We start from the raw sequence: 17,148 nt of genomic DNA, 5'->3' as shown, positions 1-17,148 counted from the left end.
ATTGCGCCCTCTAGTGGCAGATGTGCTTCAGCACCTCAGATTCAAAACCACTTTTAGGTAAAAGCAGAACAAAATGACTGCAAATAAAATCTGTTTACCAAACACTGGCTCAGAATTTTAAAAAATTATGGAAAATAAGACAATGTTTTTAAATATCTTAAATCTTTAAGATGACATTATTGATATGATCATTATTTTAGGGTTAAGACAACAGTTCTCAAAACACAAAATTTCTTTCTTTTCTCTTAAAATGTTCCAAATATATTAATTCCAAAATGAATTTATAAAATATGTATGTAAATAAAAAATATATATAAAAACTCCAAGAAATGTTAGTAGTTTTTACATTTTTCATTTAATTTAAATTGAACAAAAATTAAAACATGACAATTCATCATGAAATACTGCAAACAGTTAGCCACAATTTCCACACAAATGGCAGTAAAATATACTCTGTATCATTGTCTTTACATGCTAAAAAATATTTTGGGCTTTTGCGTAGTTTACAGCACACATTCAGCGATTAAACTTATTATTCTAGTTTAAATAAAGTTGCTTTCATAAGGTGCAAGCTCTTCACAGCTGGTGTGAGAAATGCGTCACAGCATCGAGGTCAAATTTAAGCACAATGAACTGCTGATCTTCAAAGGAACGTATCCGGCTTTGTGTCGTACTTGGATCAAGCCACACGAGATGTTTGAGGAGATTCACAGTAAAATGATTGCAGAACACACGTGGCTGGTCTAGTTCTCTGCAGCTCTACATTAAAGTAATCCTCGTGCATAGCAGTACTACGTCTTAAGCACTGAAATATAAAACAAAAAATCCTCTGGAACAAACGCAGAGACGCTCAAAAACACACAAACAGGAATCATAAGGCACCTGTATCTACCTTTACAATACTGCAGAAAAAAATCAGTGCAAAAAAAAGGTTGTAATTACACATCAAGCACATTAAATATACAACGTAATGACTGTAATCAGACTCTTGTAGCAGTTTTAGGAAGGCAGATCATCCTCTCTTTCACTTATTGCACGTCATCGCTCAAATTAAAAACGCAGATGAACTAAAGAAAGAAAGTACCAAAGCCAAGCTGTTCAAACATGTTTTGACACAGATATTTAAAGCAGTGTTCAGTCTATTGTAAGTCAGTGAGTCAGGTGAGGTCACCTGTTTTGTTGTTTCATGTGTTTCTGTTACAATAACCACGACCTCCTTCACGCCAGAGATGGTTTTTTTCTGCATGTTGGCTTGAATCAATGATCATAAGGTCAAAGTTCTGACTCTCGGCTTTAATTTGCGGGATTTTTCCTCCACATCCGATCAAATGTTCGGAGTTGTAGGATTTCATAGTTAAACAGTCTTCTATTCTTACACTGCTAACATATTACAAATGTTTTAACCTCAGTTATTGTTGCTTTTAACTTCCAATATCCTGGAGTTCAAACATCACTGTCCCGACACTTGAGCCATCAGAAAATAAACCCAGTTATTAAAACCATGTGATTGATCACATCCAGCTGATGGTGAAGTTCTGACTGAGGTCGAGGCCGAGAGCTGAAACTGTTAACACCTGCAGGGAGAGGACAGAAAACACATCATTCATAAACAACAGCCTGCACACTTGATGCGACTACACAACTGCCTTCTGCATTCATCTGACCACCCCTGACCTTTGACCTCACCTGGTTGGCTCTGTAGGTAAACGCTGCATCCTGGGAGTTCACCAGAACTCTGCTCGGCTCCTTTTTCACGCCGTAGAAGGAGGCCGTCTCCACGGTGATATATGGGGCCTCCACGTTGCTATGGAGCACCTGTGATGTCATCACGTTCTACAAAGTAAACAGATGGACGTGCATTAGTTATATTGCAACACATATTGATTCAGAGCACACACTTAAGCTGAACTAATCAATATTTTTATATTACAAGTTAATAAAGTAATAATTGTAATTTGAAAGGGGTCGCTCATTATCAACGCATGTAGAATTACCACCCAAACATTGCCGTCCCCCCTCAGTTCAATGGAGCGTATTAGCATCTTTCAGCTCCTTGTTTTGGTTTTACATCCCAACGCTTTACCGTTTTAGTCGACTCACTGCTCTCATTCACCCAGTTTTATCTGTTTCTGTCAAAAAATCCTTGATTAAAACACTTAAGTTAGCAACTAGCTAGTGAAGGCAGCGATACAATTATCTGCTAAAGAGCTATAGATATTTGGTTTGAACGGAGGCGATAGCAGAGTTGCTTTAACACGACTCAAAATTAAGGCTAAGGCTTTTGGTTGATGGGTAAGCAGCAAATAAATGCCAATACATTTACTGCAACTAACGTAGAAGTTGATAATACGTTTGTTTAGTTGTTAAAGTTGGCATAAAGTTGGCGTATAAAAGGATTAGACCTCAGCCTTCATAGACCTGCAACAGTTATATTCTGTTAAAGCTCCTGTGAGGAACTTTTGGTTTGTGATTTTGGCGCCCCCTGTGGACAAACTCGTACTTCTAATCTCTTTGCTGATTTTATCCTATACATGCTTAAGTGGTGGTTTTTAACAAAAAATCTCATCCTGCTTTCTTTAACAATCATATGTATCACTCACTTTAATGTTTGCCCTGGAAAATGTAAACGAAGGCGTTGGCAGTTAGTCGCTTCCTCTGACACCTACCCCCCTGTAACGGTTTCAGGCATTAAAAATAACTATATAGAAATAATCAATCTTGTCGCTGATGGTCTGGTTTGCTTTTGTAGCTCATATAAAGTAATCAGAATTAATTTTAGTCTGTTTCATAACCAGCGGAAAACTCCTCACAGGAGCTTTAATGTAAATTCTTTTTTTCCCTACATTTACAAATGGATACCTAAACAAAAATCACGTAAGTTGGGACACAGTTCGTGGAGCTTTTCAACAGGCTTTCTGACAAAAACTGAATGTGACGCAGCAGCCTGGAACAACATTCCCTGGGTGGATTTTAAATCGTTTAAGGCAGAACCAATCGAGTGTGAGCACCTGAGCGACGTTGAAGATGATGTAAGCGTATTTGTCGGTCTCGTAGGTGTCGATGGTCTCTCCGTCGTCCCAGAACAGATCTCCACTGGCTGAACCATCGTCAGAGAGAGCTGAGACCAGATGGAGGGGCTGACGGCTGCTCACCTGCAGGGTCAGGTTAGGGGCCTGGAAGACGGATATAAATATGACATATATTAAACGTTTGTTCAATCAAAAACACCTCATCTGTGTGGCAGACTCAGAGAGGAGGGAAAAGTGCTGTATGTGACATTATTATATTTACCTGTGTTGGTATAACCGAGCCCTCACGCAAATGCAGGTTGATCTTATCGAGAGGTGCTTGGAGTCTAATTTCTTCCCCCTTACTGTGCACAGCGTCGCCCTGAGGAGAAGACGACCACATCACGCCACAAAGTTTGAATAAACCATTTTGTTTCATCACTTTATACTTTTTCTGTGTGTGGCTGAATGTTGCAGGAGTGTCGGTCTTACCGTGTAGTAGTCGTACCACAGACCCTCTGGGAAGTAGCCAATCACATAGTCGACTTCAGGTTCAATCACTGGCGTCACCAAGAAACTCTTCCCCCACAGGAACTGTTTGTCGATCCCATACGTCCTTACGTCTTTCGGGAACCTTTGGAGTACATTCGGGATATACGTCAGAGAGTTTGGCCTCGAAATTAAATTAGGTGAAGCTTACTCAAACAGCATCACTTACTCGAACATTAGCGGCCGTGCCACAGTGTGTCCGTGCACGTGAGCGTGATGGAAGAGAGTGTAGAGGACGGGGAAGAGGGAGTAACGCAGGAGCAGAGCCTGTTTCATGGCTTTATTAGCCTGAGGGCTGAACGCTGTCGGGTCTTGAGGCTGGAATTAAACAGAAAAAGACAAAGAAGTAAGATTTTTACAAACTAAAACTAAAACAACCTTAGTTGCAAAGTTTTTATAGCCCCAGGGCCTTTTTACCCATGGTGCTTTGTGGTTACGTTGGAGCAGCAAGATCTTACCCTCATGTCGATGGCGTTGTGGTTGCGTGTGAAGGGGTAGAAAGCACCCAGCTGCGTCCAGCGGACACACATCTCCTCCTGCGGCTCCTCGCTGAAGCCACAGATATCCGCTCCCACTAACGGGATGCCCAGGAGGTTAAAGGTCAAGATACCTGAATGAGACAACAGAGAGGGTGACAACATCAGGAGGACAGTAAAGTCAGAAAGATAAACTTAAAGAGACACTAGAACCCAAAGAACAAGAGGAGAGTCTGACACAGAGAACCACTATCATTGATTGGACACTTTCACACACAACTCCAGGAAGTATAAAAATAAGTGTAACTGGTCCACTTGTTAAGAGTAAGTACAGAGCACTGTGTGCAATAAAATGTCTAACTGCCACATGAAACCACAGAACACATCTCTGGAATCAGACCAGCTTTGAAAAAGCATTTATACGACATAAATGTGCCATAAAACCATTTTAAATATGTTCAAAATTGCTGACTAGTTTGCATTTGTCGCTAACTTTGGCGTTTTGTGCTGAGCAGTTAGTTTTCGTTGGGTTCTTGTGGTGAGAGGCTGAAGGAGGCTGAAAGGGGTCAACAAGCTCTGTGGGAAACACAAACAAAAACTAACCCTTTCGTTGATTTCAGTCTAACGAATTTTAAAGTCTGGATAAAGTTGGAAAGTTTCTATCAGAATAAAGCAGAATATACAATCATATGTGTGAGCAATTTTTGAGTACTTTAAAAGTTTAAAAAACGTTAATATTTTTTGTGTTTTTGAATATGTTGGTCCTTCCTCCTGAAACGAACAAGCCGTTTTGCCATTCAAAGGTCAGACCTTTGCCGCGATTGACTGACAGTATTTGGAGTGTGATCCCCACATGAGGGAGGAGCTATGCGGTCACTCCAAAGTTGTAGAAAACATGGCTGCTCTAGGATCGGTTATTCAGCCTTATATGTTCGAGCCAGAATCACTGGGAGATGCACTTTCACTTGACTGCAAGCTAGTGCGAGAAGGCAGCCTGAGGTGAATGACGGTGAATGACGACTGGTTGATTCAGCAAAGTTCTGTTTAGAAACCTGCAGTTGTTCTCAACGGCCCGTTTCAGGGGCGACTTTCTTAAACATGTAATTTTTAAAAAACATGGCATTATTCAGTTTTCACTTTTTCACTGTGAGCAACAGCCAAAAATGTGAAACCCATGGAACATATGAGAACATCCATTCAAAAGATACGGCCTCTTTAATAAAAACCTCTTACTAGTAAATAAATACAGGCAAAACACTTCCAGGAAGATGGTGGAGTAGGAGCAACACATGTAGCTGCTCCGCTGTTAAATACGCCAACGTGTGGGATCTTCGCTGGGTTTTTTCCCGGTTAGTTAAGTGTGTGTTTTGGTAGAGCAGACGTGGACTTAATGATGTTAATGCTATCGATTGATGATGACATCTAAGATGTAGTTTATGCTGACTGGGATTTTCACGATGATGATGATGACTGTACTGATCTTGTTGATGTCGCTGACTGTTGGCACCAGTGTCCGGTCGCACTTAAAGCTGTTTGTTGGCACTTCCTGACTTCGTTCCCTCCTGTCTTGATCGTTGCTTATGTTCAGATGTACGTCGCTTCGGACAAAAGCGTCTGCTAAATGAAACTGTAACATTGTAAGTGGCTACGGCGGCTCCACCCGCTGATCTCTACTGCGCAACTCTGGCATCAGATGACGTCACTATGATGGCAGCGCCTGTCACTGGGGCTATTTTGGCATCAATTTTGTACCGTGAGAGCAGATGGAGACGCGAAACTACTAAACACCAAACTCAAACTACCCGAGGGAATAAACCTCCACATCCAGCGAGCCCACCGACACCTTGCCCGAATGTTCCCCCCAGATCAATCGTGATAAAATGGATATCTGTGTTAAACCTGAATGAGCTACAACTTCCAGTTAATCATGCAGCCCTATGTTGTTAAGTGTCACACACATTATCTTGATTCCTTGAACACTGGGAATAATTATACTTTAGTCTAATTGATCTAACCTGCTATAGAAGTGTACAGGTCTTTCCACTGGCTCCTGTTGTCTCCCAGCCAGTGACCGGAGTACATCCCCTGACTCGGGAAGGTGGATCGGGAGATTATGAACGGTCTCTTTGCAACAATCCGCTTCAGAGCGCTGGAACAGAGAACAAGAAGGATTTAAGGAAAGGATACAAACTGTTCACATATCCTAAGAGTCTGCATTTTATCTTTATATGTGTGTGTGTTTACAGGTCTTCACCTTGCAGATGCCTTAGCTTCCATAAGTCCATAGAGGCTGTGTATGTTATAATGTATGTTGAGCTTTTGTTGCGCGGTGGCACACACTGTTTTGGCTCTCAGCAAGCCTCCGAGTATACCTGGAAGAAACCATCAACAACAACATCATCATATCTTCTCTGTATTTGTTACACTTGTTGTGTGACTTGAGCGTGAGCTCCGCCTCTCTCACCGGGCGTGTAAGGAGGATTTTCAAGACTGTTTGATGGACAGCCATTCGTCGACCCGTCCAGGAAATTCGAGGGCTCGTTCATGTCCTTAGAAACGAATCAGACAAAAGGTCAGTGAGACAATATTGTGAAAAGCAGGAAGGGAACTCAAGATAGCATCTCCCATTTCCATACTTACAATCCATAATCCATCAAACGGCACCTTCTCGTGGAACCTCTGAAGGTTGTCGTACCACCACTCATGTGTCACTTCATCAGAGAAATCAGGATATGCTGTCAAACCGGGCCACACCTGCAGGAACAGATGGAGGATTTCATTATTTAAATGCCTTTAATGTTTTCACTCTGAGACCAGATGGGAGAGAGGGAGGAATATCAATACCCTACTTATCAACACTCTTAGTGAAACCATTCCACACAATTTAAAAAATAAATGTGACAAAACAGTTTTTTAATCAATTTTCTTCATTTATCAGAATCCCTGGTTACTGCTTGAATTAAATGTCTTGGGATTAATCAGGAACATAAATTAGAAGTAGCACTGTCGCCTCACAGCTAGAAGGTTCCGAGCTCAAATCCTGGTTCAGAGTTTGCATGTTCTCCCCGGGTACTCCGGCGTTCTCAGACAGTCCAAAGACATGCTCGTTAGGTTCACTTGTGACTCTAAATCGCCTTTAAATATGAGCGTGAAAGGTTGTCTGTCTCTATATGTCAGCATACTGGCGATCAGTCCAGGGTGTACCCTGCAACCCTGAACAGGATAAGCGGCATAGATAAAAGGTCGTCATTTAGTCAAAAAGTTGGCAGTTTGATCCCTCGCTACTGGAGACAACATGTCGAGAGTTGTCCTTGGGCAAGACACTGAACCCCAAATTGCTTCCAAAGGCACAGCGAGAGATGTTTGATTGTTCTGAATCAGGGTTAGTCCCTTGATTAAAGACTGGCACTTTAGCTAGCAGCCTCGGCCATCAGTGTGTGAATGTGTGTATGACAGGGTGAATGTGACATGTAGATTAAAAGCGCTTTGTGTGACGTCCACTGTTGGCTCCGGTTGTAACTCTTGATTTTCCTCGCTGACGGTCGCTTTCCTTTTCAGACTGTTTGCTTCATCTGAGCGTCGAGTTTGTTTCTTTTTCTTTGGATTTTCACTTATTTTTGAAGTTGTATCTGTAGTCATCCATCTTTTCTTTGTTTGTTCAGCCATAGTAGATTACTGTTTACTCGCAACACTTGCAGAGACCGGAAAAGCAGGCGCTTAGCTCCGCCTACCCTCTCTGGCAGACCAGCCACTGCTGGATGATGGAAAACGCGTCACTAACTGGGCGCCGCTTGGGATTTTTTTCCGCAAAAGTCGCACCAGACAGCCAGTCTGTAATACTGCAAATGCAAAGGCTTTCATCAGTGGGCCATAGGCTCAATCACTATTGTGTTACCTCATCCGGCGATAGTGACTTAACAGACATTTATTTCCACGAAAATCTTCGAGATTATTACTAGATTTAACAATTTGTTTTGTACAGGAAAAACATGCATATACGCTAATATATGACTTCAGTGTGGCGATGAACAGAAAAGACGGCTGAACTTAGGACGTAGCAGCATTCACTACCTCACAATATAGACAGTTGCAATACTTTCCAAATGTTAAGTTTGGCAGCATTTCATTACGTTTAGGAAAGTGAGACCACTCTTCGTAAAGTTTTGCCGTGTCATCCATTAAGCACATAATGTAAACACCCAGTTATAGGCTGATCTGGCTGGGATTTAGTAAATGAACATTGCATTAATACCAATAGCAGCTTTGTTCGTCCAGGAATTCAGAGAGTAGTTACTGTGTCTGGGAGAATCTTAAAACGGGGTCTATTTTCTCACCTTTCCAATGAGTGTTTTTCCTTCAGCGTCTTTGATAAAAACGTCTCTCTTCAGACCTTCATCAAACGGCCAATATGATCCCTCAGGCTGGGTGCTGCTGATGCCGGGATCCTGCAGGTGGAGACTCAACAGTCACACAAACAAATCAGACCGAACACACACATATTAAAAGAAATACAAACTCCTGTGTACCAGGATCATGACGTAGCGCTGGTCGTGAGCGTGCAGGTCTTTGACCATATCAGGCAGCGTTGAGAACTTTGCCGAGTCCAAAGTGAAGTCCATGAAGCGGTCCATGTAGTCGATGTCGTTCCACTGGACGTCCTGTGAACAAATCAAAACACTAATTATAAATAAGCCACCCTGACAGACACACAAACGGCTGAGTCTGTGGGGTTAACTTTACATGCGGTATCCCAGAATTCCTCAGTCTCTTGACGACCTCCCAGGTAGAATCGCTGGTGTTGTAGCCCCAGCGACAGAGATGGTAGCCCAAAGCCCAGTAGATGGGCATCGCTGGGTAGCCTGTGAAAACATGCAGAGACGAAGAGAGAAGAGGAGGTAGAAGGATATCATCAGTGAGAAATACAAGACACGGACCAAAATGTTTGAGCAAAAAAAACGATGTCTGTATTTAGTGTTTTACTATTTTAACCTTCATCTTTTTTGCGTTAACTTGAAGATGTTCTGGTGTTCTACGAAAAGCAAAAGTAAACATATTGCATACATCTTTGTGCAGACACTGATTCTACAGATTTGACTGCAATCGTTTCTGTTGTTATGTTATTGCAATTCATGTACAGCTCCGGATATAATTAAGAGACCACTCAAATGTTCCTCAAATGTTCCTCAAATCAGCATAGAGAGGAAGATGGATGGTCACAAGTTATCGAACAAAGGAGCGGCCTAACATCACCCAACAGCACAGTGACAAGACGCATGAAAGCTGTAACAATAAACCAGGTTACTCCACCAAACATTGATCTCTGAACTCTTCCTGAGTTAAAACATTAGTATTCTGTTGTTTAAACAGGAACATGAACTTGTTTTCTTTGCATTATTCGAGCTCTGAAAAACATCTTTTTTGCTTCTTGTTGTTTTCTTAACCAGTCGTCATTTTCTGCAGATAAAAGACCTGAATGAGAATATTTGATTTGGAAGTAGGAGAAATTTTGCTTACAGTAAATTAAAAGTTATTTTTTGCAGTGGTCTCTTAATTTTTTCTGGAGCTGCATATTGTGTTTTCATTGTTAATTCCCTCTGAGGCAAAATGTTTGTGAGTTATGGCTATATAAATACACCATGACTTTACTTATGAACCACTGTTTAAAGTTGTTCCTCTTTTAATACTTATGTCTGTCTGCTTTATACATTATCTTTGTGGATATTGTAGTTTTACTTTATTTGTTTGTGTGAAGCATTTGGTTCGGACATGAAATCTACAGATACACTTTATTATATTCATATTATTGCTGGAAATGTTTGAGCTATCGTTACTTAAAAAGAAAGGAGGAGGAAAGTTACACATTCAAACATTTGGGAGCTTTGTTTGTGTATCTACCCTCGTATGTCTGTTTATCGTCATTTTATTATCCAGGTAATGTGACACAAAGTTAAAATAGATCACTGCTAGGATGAACAATTGCTACTGATAAACAGGAGCACCTCAGAGTGACTGAAATGTGGAACTATCTGTTAAAGTCCAAAACAATTTCATGGTCAGTAAGGCACAAATATGGTACTCCCCACATCCCTGCAACCTCCTACTGACCTATGACCTCCACATACTGTTCAATCACTGAACCAGGATCAGGACCGAGGAAGACGTAAAAGTCAAGGATTCCACCGATCGCACGCCAGGTGAGAGCGGGGGCGGGCTGCAGGGCCACATCTGATGGAAGAGAAAACAGAGGATGAAGCATTTCTCAGTGGTCCTTGTGTATGTTACTCTTCTAAACAACAAATGTGTGTCTGTGAATCTACACAGCAAAGAAATAGAGAAAAAACACACAATATATAAAGGGAAAGAAATAAGAGTTATTATAACAACAGCTTCTCAGGAACAATGACATTCATGGAGCAACAGATGGTTAAAAAACTGGAACATAGATCTGCAAATAATCATAAAATCATTCCCTTCAGTAAGCAGTGCTCATTATCTTCTTTAGTAAATGCAGCCTGACCTCTAGTCGACCTCCTGTTCCGCCCTGAGAAGTGGAAAATAACTGACACTGCAGTCACACGCCTGTGACAAAGCAGAAATTCCTCATGATGACTTCTGTTTTTATAAAATGTCTTAATGTTTTAATCCAAACAGTTGCGACACTGAATAAATCTGCTTATCCACGACCAACTCTAACACCAATATGTGTTATTGCACAAAGCGAAAACGTGAAGTGAAAGCTTCCAGGCGTCTGTCAGACTGACCCATTGCGTTGCTGTTGAGCAGGAAGAAGCCGTGTGCGTCTCCTCCGTCCTCCATAGCGAGGTAGAACGGATGGGCTCCATAGAGGTTTGTCTGCTCCTGCATTACAGGGAGGAAGACAAGGATATTACAAAGAATTTCAGGCTAGCAGTACATTCAAACAATCCACATCTATTTATAAAGCACATTTAAAATCAACAACAGTTTACTAAAGTGCTGTACTGTCAATACGATACCCTAGCAAAAAAGAAAGAAAGAATAAAGTAACACAAAAACACTAGAAAGAAAAAGTAAATAAACTCTTGTTTTGAAATCACATCTTTTAAAAAAACATTTTGATTTCTTGGCTTTTGACTGCGTACAAGTTGTGCAGGAAGTTTGGAGGATACAACTGCAAAAGTGCAATTTCCTTTTGGGACAACCAGAAGCAACTGGTCGGCGGATATTAAGCCTTAAATCAAAGTAGTTAAGTCATGTATGTTATTCATTTTGACCTTTTTCATGGAAGAATATTTGACCTGTCACAGCAGGAAAAGCACAGGTTCATTCAGTAGAATTATTACATTATGTGTTGCAGCATGCACATTACAGGTCCTCTAAGTGGAATACAGCCTGTATTACTGTTATACAGATTCCTGCTATTATATGTCAAAATGTTTGCCATGAAAAAGTTGTATTGTGCATGCTGGCCCAGAACTAGATGATAATCAGACAAATTTAGGGTCAAATTCACCCCTCCTGACAATTAAGGTCTTCTGCCAAATAATCATGTAGTGTGTTTACAAGCATGATGTTGAAATTATCAACTCGATCTGAGTATCCCAAGATTTATTTAGGACTTTAAATCCTATAGTGTGAAAAGGCAGCAATTAAATAATGCACAGAAACCCACAGCAGCCAGTTTGAGTGAGTTTACAGGGAACTGCAATCATGATCGGATATTTCATTCTTTTAAAACTTCATTTCTAACTCACCTCCAGCTCATGCTCCAAAAAGTATAAGTAAGGCCTTTAAGTTGAAGCCATGAACCCGTAGAAAGCTTTTTCTATTGTTTTTTGGTGCACAACATAGCTGACACAAGTAAAACCAGGTGCCTACGACAGTCAGCCTCTTTTTTTATGTTTGATGATGCAGGCTGACTGATTTTCATGTAAATAAATGTCTGTTAAGTCTCTATCTATCGCTGAATGAGGTAACACAATGGTGATTGAGCCTATGGCCCACTGATGAAAGCCTTGCATTTTCAGTATTACAGACTGGGTGTCCGTGGCGACTTTAGTGAAAAAAATCACAAGCGGCGCCCAGTTAGTGACGCGTTTTCCATCAGCCAGCAGTGGTTGGTCTGCCAGAGAGAGTAGGCGGAGCTAAGCGGCTGCTTTTCTGCTCTCCGCAAGTGTTGCGAGTAAACAGTAATCTACTATGGCTGAACAAACAAAGAAAAGATGACTACAGATACAACTTCAAAAATACGTGAAAATCCAAAGAAAAAGAAACAAACTCGACGCTCAGATGAAGCAAACAGTCTAAAGAGGAAAGCGACCTGAAACAGACAACAGTGTCACTAGAACAGAAGTGAGCTATTGCTATGTAATGAGTAACACCTGTGTTGTCTTTACTAAAGTCTAACATCTGCTGTGAAAAAGGCCCAACAGTTCAAAGTTCTCATCTGTGTCTACAGCTTAAATTATGCTAAATGCTAAAGAACAGTAATGTCTGTACCATCGGAGGCACGTCTCTGGCCCACATGGTGAGGGTGTTCCAGTGGACGTCATGCAGGAAGGTGGAGCGGTGCTCGCCCAGGCCGTAAATGAACTGACTGGGCAGGGAGGTGGAGACCTGGAGGAACTGGTCGGCATAGAAGAGAGGAGCCACGGTGGTGTTCAGACTGAAAGGGGGCACAGTGTATTGTTAATAATTATACGACAACATACAGTGGGTTAGTTTCTATTCTAGAGTATATTTGTGCGGCTCTTTCTTTATCTAAATTATGCAGCAAATTCAAGTCAGACTTACAGGACTGCTCCTGTAGATTTTCTCGTCACCATGACGCCAAACGGCTGCTTCGACAGCTCTACGATGTAATCTGGATTTTCCGCCTTCTTGGTGACAGTTGGAACAGAGATGGGAACCTCAAACCGTGAACTTGACGGGTCGGTAATCTGGATTGTAAAACATGACAAGAACAGTTTGTTATTAGATTGTAGAACAGAGGATACACAGCTAGTGTAATAAAAACTAAATAAACTCTTATACAAAGTTTATGACGGCACCTTTACTCCACCTGGCTTGATGAAAAGATTAGCGCAGATATTATTGGCCTTTTGAAACCTTTGGACACAACAATACAGCTCTGAATGTGCAATTAGATATCTGTTCACGTTTATAATCGGGTTGATGAGAATGATGTTTTTTTGATTACCACCAGCTCCTGCACATGTTTAAATCTTCCTCTTTTCCTTACTAGCTACTTCCTCTCTCTGTCTGACTCTGTCGCTGTGCAAGTCGTTTATCTGTGCTTATTTGCTGAAATCAGCTTCATGTTGTGGTTGGAGCTGCAGAATCAACTCTTGTTATGCCTCTAATGACAATCTTTAAATATTTGATCAGCATGATTTTATGTATCTTAAACAGCTGCTAAATCATTCAAAGCTAAAAGTCCTTAAGCAAAGGTAAAGGTCATGCACAGAAGCCTAAACTTCACAATCCATGCATTATCTATGCCGCTATCCGAGCTGTCATTGGGTGAGAGGCGGGGTACACCCTGGACTGATCGCCAGTCACCCAAAGGGCTGACACATAGAGACAGACAACCTTTCGCGCTCACATTCACACCTACGGGCAATTCAGTGTCTTTGGCCTGTGGGAGGATGCCGGAGTAACCGGAGGGAACCCACGCATGCACAGGGTAAACATGCAAACTCCACACAGAGAGGCCCCCTACGTCCGAACCGGTAGTCGAACTAAGAATCTTCTCACCGTGAGGCAACACTGCACCACTCTGCAGCCCATAAACTTCATAATGCATCACTTAATTAATAAACTGCTCACTCACCCTCACACGTAGCCTTGAGTCCGTCTCATGACGTATCTCCACCTCAAGAGTGAGGATGTCTGCAGGGTAGTACGTCTTCACCTCCTTTACGAGCGTTCCTTTCTGTCCCAGGGGTGTGTCGCTTGTAGACACAAGCGAGTAAGAAGGGAAATCCGGAGGATAGAAACACCAAGGGATTCCATTCTTCCCCGATGGCCGGGAGGCAGAGGAGGAGGGAGCGGATGCAGGGATGAAGCAACAGTTCCTCGCCTCGCACATCTCTCGGGTCACGACCACGCTTCTTTCAGGGTAGCAGTCAAACCTCCACGCCTCCGGGATTAAAGTGCAGGCCTCACGACGTGCGGCGGATTCAGTCTCGTTCACTTCTGTTTTTCCATTATATTCGAGTGTTGGTGAAGCCGCCGGTGACGGAGGTCTATGAGGCTCTTGATTGGACGGCCGGTGCAGCCAGAACATGGTGCCCAGCAGCCAGCCTCCACAGAGGAGCAGCAGCAGGAAGCCGATCACCAGGAGGCCTGTGGTGATGGAGCACGACGGCCTCCGTGGAAGAAGGGTCGCTCCTTCCTGCTCTGGCACCTTTAAACGTCACAAGAGAGTGTCACTGGTTATTAGAGTGTCCATGACAGCACAAAAGTACACGTTCTTCATTCAAGTAGAAGTACGGACACTTCTGTAAGAAAGACCGTAAAAATAAAACTACTGATTCAATTTCTTTAAAGAAGTAAAAGAAAAAAGTATAAAAGTGACTGTGAGTCACTTTCACTAAAAACATAATAAAAAATCCATAATGGATAATGGAAATATTGCTAAACTTTGACATCCAAAAAGACAATTCTGGAGCACAGATTGTCACAATAAGATCATTTCCACTTGCAGAACTGACTGCAAAAGATTTTAGGCAGTGAAAGAAATAAAGAGAACAACAAATAAACTCACTGGAACTTCTTCACGGACAGGACGAGGCTCCTCCAACAACACTGTATTGGAAAACTGAACATCTTCAGGGTTCAGCCGCTTGTACGACACCATCCTGATAGTGTGTGTTTGCCAAAGAGAGCGACTGAACACACGAGAGAAAGAGAGTCAGCAGATCAAAGTTCAGAACATGGTCAAATCTCCTTTCCTGCTGTTTGGATTTCAGACGGGAAGTCTGCATGAGAGCGGCTGAAATTAAAATGATTTGTTTCATTTTAACACTAAAGTAGACGTAAGATGTGACAGGAAGCAGAAGTTGTGCACAAGACAAAGATTATGGAATTATAATCGAATTAAAGAAGGGCCATTTTTTTTAGGAACAACACAGTGTAAAAAACACTAAACATTTAATACTCGAACACCCAGGGAAGTCATTTTGACTTTTTTAAAGTATGTAAGAACTTTATTAAAATAAAACTACTCCAAACTACAGGACCCTGACCTTCCCTTAATGTGAGTATATATCACGTAAAACACAACAGGTTCTACGTCTTTCTACCTTGAATGGTTATAACAGTGGTTTTTGCCGCATGAATTAAAGACAGTTTATCATTTTAGTGCTCGCCCTTTCCCCACTATTGAAGATGTATTACCATTAACCATATAAAAAATATTGCTTTCCCCAACCCCAAATTAAACAAGTCTAATTGTTTTAAAATGGCTAAACACGCTGTTTTAATCAGCTCTAAACCTTGCAAAAAAAGCTGACACATAGACGCAACAGTGTATGACTAATCTATATCAAATTAGAAGAATGTTAACGACCTCAAATCAATGACACTGAGCAACTCCTGCCTTACAACATACAGTCCCCCACCCTGCTCCCCTTTTCAGCCCATTGCCTACTCTTTTTCATTTTTGACTGTGATCCGTTATCACTAAAAACATAATAAAAAAAATCCATAATGGATAATGGAAATATCGCTATATTTGACATTAAATAAAAGCAAGACAATTCTGGAGCACAGATTGTCACAAATATATTATGCAATATTATGAGTTGGGCTTAGTCCCGGATGTGAAGTAACACATTAATCAACTAAAGTATGCTTAATAATCTTGACTTGATTGTATAATCGTGCTTCAGCTTTAACAGCACTATGCACCCTTCATATTGAGGTCACGCGTGTACAAACTGATGTATTGCAGCTCAACTTTTAAAGAAAACGTACACGTGAATTAATGTCAGTGTCAAACAATATAGTGACCTATTATGTTATCATAATCTAAGGTTAATGTATTAGGATGGCCCATACTGCTTTTATGTGTTGGACATATTGTCCAAACAACGTCATGTTGTGGCTAACTTTAGCTAGCCTAGCCTTTGATAGGAAATCATGAGAATGTCAAAGTTCATCAGGTAGACATTAGAGCACTTAATTAAATGCACTGATGATGACTGTCTGACTACATTCGGGTTATTACAGGTAAGAGGAAACAATAACTGTTCGCCCGAGACTGACTGAGTGCTAATGTATTGTAGCATAACAACGTTTGTAAGCGTTAAGTTAGCTAACTTTTACAGCAGTGAAATTACAGCTTTGGAAAGCTAACGTTAGCTTACAGGGGCGTTGGCATCAGCATTACTTACCTATTTGTCCTTTAAGTTTCACAGTAACACAAAATACACCGTACAGAGCGACTTTTCCTTGAAATAACGGTGGCGTCAGTTAGCTAGTTAAGTAATTCGTAACGCCGTTAACCTCAACCGTCTGCATGGTGTGCGTCTGTTTATCTTCATGTCACATTCAATGTACCTCGTAATTCCAACAACTTCCGTTTAGGAGCCCGACAACAAAATCGTGTCAGATCTTGATCTGTATATTCAACTCCAAATATGATTGTATTGCCTTTGTCAACAGTGGTATGCTTTATGAAAATTACCACTTTATCATTGGCCAAGCGTCCTTTCGGTTTTGAGTTTTATCAAACTGAAGGTGTCAGGAGTGTTTCATTGCAATGGTGCTGCCTTCAGGAGCAGCTGTGGGCTTTGTACAATCTAAAAAATAGACTTTTATGGATTTAAAAAATAGATTTTTTTACTTCGATCGGTGTTATTTATTTTTAATCTTATTTATTGTTGTTGTTACTATTATTTTCATTACGCACTTCCTAACACATTTTTGATAACATGTTTTTTGTCGCAGAATTTCCTGTTTTGTAGAAAAATGTTTAAATTGAAAGTGAAAAAAAAATAAAAATTGACGACATATTCCTGGCAAAACTGTTTGGGACATAATGTACTTAAGTGGCTTAAATGAATAATTTTGCCTCTTCAATAAACTGTTAGTGCAGGTGTTTTGAAATGTAGAACTACACTATTTTGTGT

At 41.1% G+C, this 17,148-nt stretch overlaps 1 protein-coding gene across 1 annotated transcript; it reads right to left on the bottom strand.

Annotated features, from left to right (window-relative positions):
* Positions 1 to 390: 390 nt before the first annotated feature.
* On the bottom strand, positions 391 to 14,873 carry gaa2 (alpha glucosidase 2). Its single transcript, XM_069666352.1, has 20 exons — positions 14,781 to 14,873; positions 13,845 to 14,420; positions 12,806 to 12,951; positions 12,512 to 12,677; positions 10,795 to 10,891; positions 10,139 to 10,258; positions 8,774 to 8,892; positions 8,560 to 8,691; positions 8,368 to 8,478; positions 6,674 to 6,787; positions 6,498 to 6,582; positions 6,288 to 6,405; positions 6,049 to 6,182; positions 4,016 to 4,167; positions 3,727 to 3,875; positions 3,501 to 3,642; positions 3,292 to 3,390; positions 3,009 to 3,173; positions 1,687 to 1,833; positions 391 to 1,574 (listed from the first exon to the last, which is right to left on the bottom strand). Exons 1-20 carry the CDS (start codon positions 14,871 to 14,873, stop codon positions 1,512 to 1,514), a joined length of 2,928 nt encoding a protein of 975 aa, XP_069522453.1. The 3' UTR covers positions 391 to 1,511.
* Positions 14,874 to 17,148: the final 2,275 nt, after the last annotated feature.

Source organism: Semicossyphus pulcher, unplaced genomic scaffold (genome assembly GCF_022749685.1).
Source record: "Semicossyphus pulcher isolate SPU_LCO1_2020_fin unplaced genomic scaffold, fSemPul1.0.p SCAF_17, whole genome shotgun sequence".
NCBI lineage: Eukaryota > Metazoa > Chordata > Actinopteri > Labriformes > Labridae > Semicossyphus > Semicossyphus pulcher.
This window is presented reverse-complemented; position numbering and strand designations above follow the sequence as displayed.